We start from the raw sequence: 3,488 nt of genomic DNA on the forward strand, positions 1-3,488 counted from the left end.
AAGATCATCATGTTTAGAGTGTGAAGCTTCAGCAAAGTGCCTTGTAGATCTTGGTGAGTTTGCACCTTGCATCTGATGAAATATTTGATCATCCTCATCATCTAATTCCTCATCTTCAGAAGCACAATATCCTTCATTGTCTTCCTCATCCTCAGCAGCAAACTTGTTCCTCGTCACCTTAAGAAACACAATTTCATAGCATAGTACAAGGAATCTAGAAAATTAGGATAAAGCGGCATGAATGAAAATATTGAATACCTTATGTTCAAATGAAGTAGAGCCGCGATGTGACATGGGCTCTTCACTTGCCCGGTCTGGCAATTTGAGTCTGTAGCTCAAGTACACGCTGTTCTAAAGCAGCCTTCTCACTTTGAACCTTTGTACGAGCAAGAATCTCCATTTGTAGTCTTGTTGTAGTATAAGACTTCAACTCTGGAGTGCCAATATCTTGAGGAGTAGGGCCTAAACCCAAAACACGAACATATCCTTTTGGCTCTTTTGCTCCACAAACAACAGAGAATGCATCACCCTCTTGAATTGGCCGGTCCTTTAACTCTGGATATACTCCAAGAACATCATTAAGTTGGTCCTATAGAGAATTAAAGATGATTCACATCATAAAAGGTAATTCAGATAGAAATGTATATTGTACTAAAAATTAACAACAAAGCCTTACAATTATTGGTTTTGCCTGTTCTGTAGGAACTCCATTTTTTCTTGTATGGGTTTGGATAAAGTTTTCATCTCTTCGTGGAGGACGTCCTAGTTTCACAGCCTGCAAACATACTTTGTTATTTGGTGTCCACATTTTAGTAAACAACGAATGATTATCAAGTGAGTAACAATGCAATATGACTTCTATCTCCATATTCACAAAGGGAAAAAATGTAACATGTAAGTTCATTGAAAACAGCAAGGAAAACAACAATCTATTTTTGAGGACTACAACTTCAAGTGGTTCTGTTGACACAAGGAAAACAGCAGCACAGCAACACAAGCAGCACATGTAGCAATCTATTTTGTGTCTAAAATGTATCACTGTTGCCCATGCTTTCATACTGGACAATAGAGCTTATATCGAATGTAGAGCAGCAGGATGTAATCATGAATAGAGATAGTAAAATACAAAGAACATTACCAAATCATATTCTGAACATGCATAGCTCACACTGCCGACTGTATGGTGCATCTTTAGCTTTTGTCGATTTATTTTAGCTTTTTCTGAGCGATCCTAAAAATAGAATAAAAAATATGTGTTACAGGATTGAAGTATGGTTGCTTTATTAGAACTAAAGTGTAGAGCTTACCCGAAATTCAGAAGACATCCAATAGTTGTACATAGAGTGCCAATCATCATCATTAACCCTCTTATCAAGACATTCTGGAATTTCTTTTATAGACAATTCAGGATTGAAGTATCGTTGCTTTATGGATGCTTTAAATTGCTTCCACTTCTTTCCAGTTGTGCGCATCACCCAGTTTAAGGCAGCATCATCTACATCATAATATGTCTTTATATCCTCCCACAACTCATACTTCTTGTTTATATCAACAAGCCTCCAGTCTGTGGTAGCAATAGACAATTTATTTCTAACTTGACACCCAATAGCACTTGAAAGTTGTCTAGCACTTTTACCAATAGGCTGACCTCGATCATTGAGTAAAATTTTGATTTTTGGCATTTCAGGTGACCTTGAGAATATTCCCTCCATCTTAGTTATGCCCCTTGCAGGCCTCTTTTTTGTAGCATTGATTGGATCATCCTCGGAAACTTCAACTTAAGCAAATGAAAAGCACACATTGGTAACTGTTAAAAGAAGTTGCATGTACTAAATGATATACATGATATATAAATATGAGGATTATGAGTCATCACCATTGTTAGTGAGAAAATCTCCCACCGTCTGCAAATCAGCAATCGCTTGTTCGTCTTGAGGTTGAGCATTTTGTCTTTGTGGCCTTGGTCGCAAGTTTGGAGGTTTAGTTGTTGGAACACTTGTCTTCTATTTTTTCTACAAGTAAATGGCATGAATGTTATGCAGTTAACTGCTATGAAACTGCTATATACATTTGCTAAAAGTGCTAGAACTAAAACTGCTATAAAACTGAAACTGATATATAAATACACACTGAACCAATCATTTGCTAAAGCTGCTAGAATTGACTGCTATAAAAGTGCTAGAAATACATATACCCTTTTCCCTCTAAGTCTATAAGTGTCCGAAGTCACTTGCTAAAAGTGCTAGAAATATATACAGTCATTTGCTAAAACTGAAACTGATATCTAAATAATTGTTCAGGAAATGGTCATTTGCTAAAACTGAAACTGTTACATTCTTGAAACTGAATGCTCCCTCTTACTTTTCTCCTGGGTGTTTGCAAGAACGAATAAACATGCTGCATTGCCGACAACAAAATTTCTTAACAAAAGCATTCTTTAACATATAGGTGCATAGGTGGAGATAGGCTGTGGACAGTTGGTGTCATTGTTAGAAATAGATCTGATGCGTAGTAGAAACTAGAGATGTTCAATAAAGCAACGATAGGTATATATTCTTTCTAGCACTTTTATAAAAGGAATTCAAGTTGCACATGATTAAAATAGATCTGAAATAGTGACAGACAAATGAATAATGGCGCCTCGACGATTCAGGAATGCCCCACTCAAGAATGCCTTGGCTCTAACGTGGGGGGCCTGAGAGACAGTCTCCTGACAGCGCGTCCTGGGAACACGTTGCCAATGAATAATGGTGCCTCGACGACTGTAGTATAGCCTGGGTTTGTCGATACCGTCACTTCTTCTGTACAGCTGACCGAAGGTCGTCCTCTCTTTCCTAGTACGTGCAGGTTCACGGATCCAAATGTCTACAGCCAGATTTTTCTCACAGAATAAAGCAACTTGGATCCTGAATTGTCTATAAAAGGAATTGCACCTATGATCCTGTGCAACTTGGATCCTGAATTGTCTGAAAGCAATAAAGATATAGATAGGTGCAGCAGGAATTTCTCTGGTTTCTACTACTGCACAGGAACATCAAGTTGCACAGGAATTTCTTTTCTAGCACAGGATTGAATTAGATCTGAAAGCAATAATGATATAGATAGGTGCAGTAGTAGAAACCAGAGATGTTCCAGTGCTATAATGAGTTGCTAAACACATGCAGATTACAATTAAGCCCATGAATAAGAGTAAAACTGTCGTCTTATGATCCTGAAGGAAACTATTTATGGTAAAGAGATGATACTCAGAGTAAGACATATTTGTGGCAGGGAGATTTGAAATATGAACTTGTAAATGTAATGCAAATAATTTCCAGACTGGAATTGGGTCGTGGAATTCAGAGGAAGATTTGCAGCTGTGTTTGAGTAAACTGAACACAAAATAAGCATAAAGAAATTTAGTTAAGAGATGCCAACCTTTGAAATTTTTTTGGATGGACCTTGGTGCTCCATACTCTTGACGATTTCAGGGATGTTAAGAGATGCCA

At 37.6% G+C, this 3,488-nt stretch overlaps 1 protein-coding gene across 1 annotated transcript; it reads right to left on the reverse strand.

The window, feature by feature from the left end:
* Nucleotides 1-301: 301 nt before the first annotated feature.
* Nucleotides 302-1,495, reverse strand: LOC103637169 (uncharacterized). The gene is made up of 3 exons (XM_020543072.2): nt 1,139-1,495; nt 677-775; nt 302-589 (listed from the first exon to the last, which is right to left on the reverse strand). Exons 1-3 carry the CDS (start codon nt 1,187-1,189, stop codon nt 302-304), a joined length of 438 nt encoding a protein of 145 aa, XP_020398661.1. The 5' UTR covers nt 1,190-1,495.
* Between the last annotated feature and the right edge of the window lie 1,993 nt (nt 1,496-3,488).

Source organism: Zea mays, chromosome 8 (genome assembly GCF_902167145.1).
Source record: "Zea mays cultivar B73 chromosome 8, Zm-B73-REFERENCE-NAM-5.0, whole genome shotgun sequence".
In the NCBI taxonomy this organism is placed as follows: Eukaryota; Viridiplantae; Streptophyta; class Magnoliopsida; order Poales; family Poaceae; genus Zea; species Zea mays.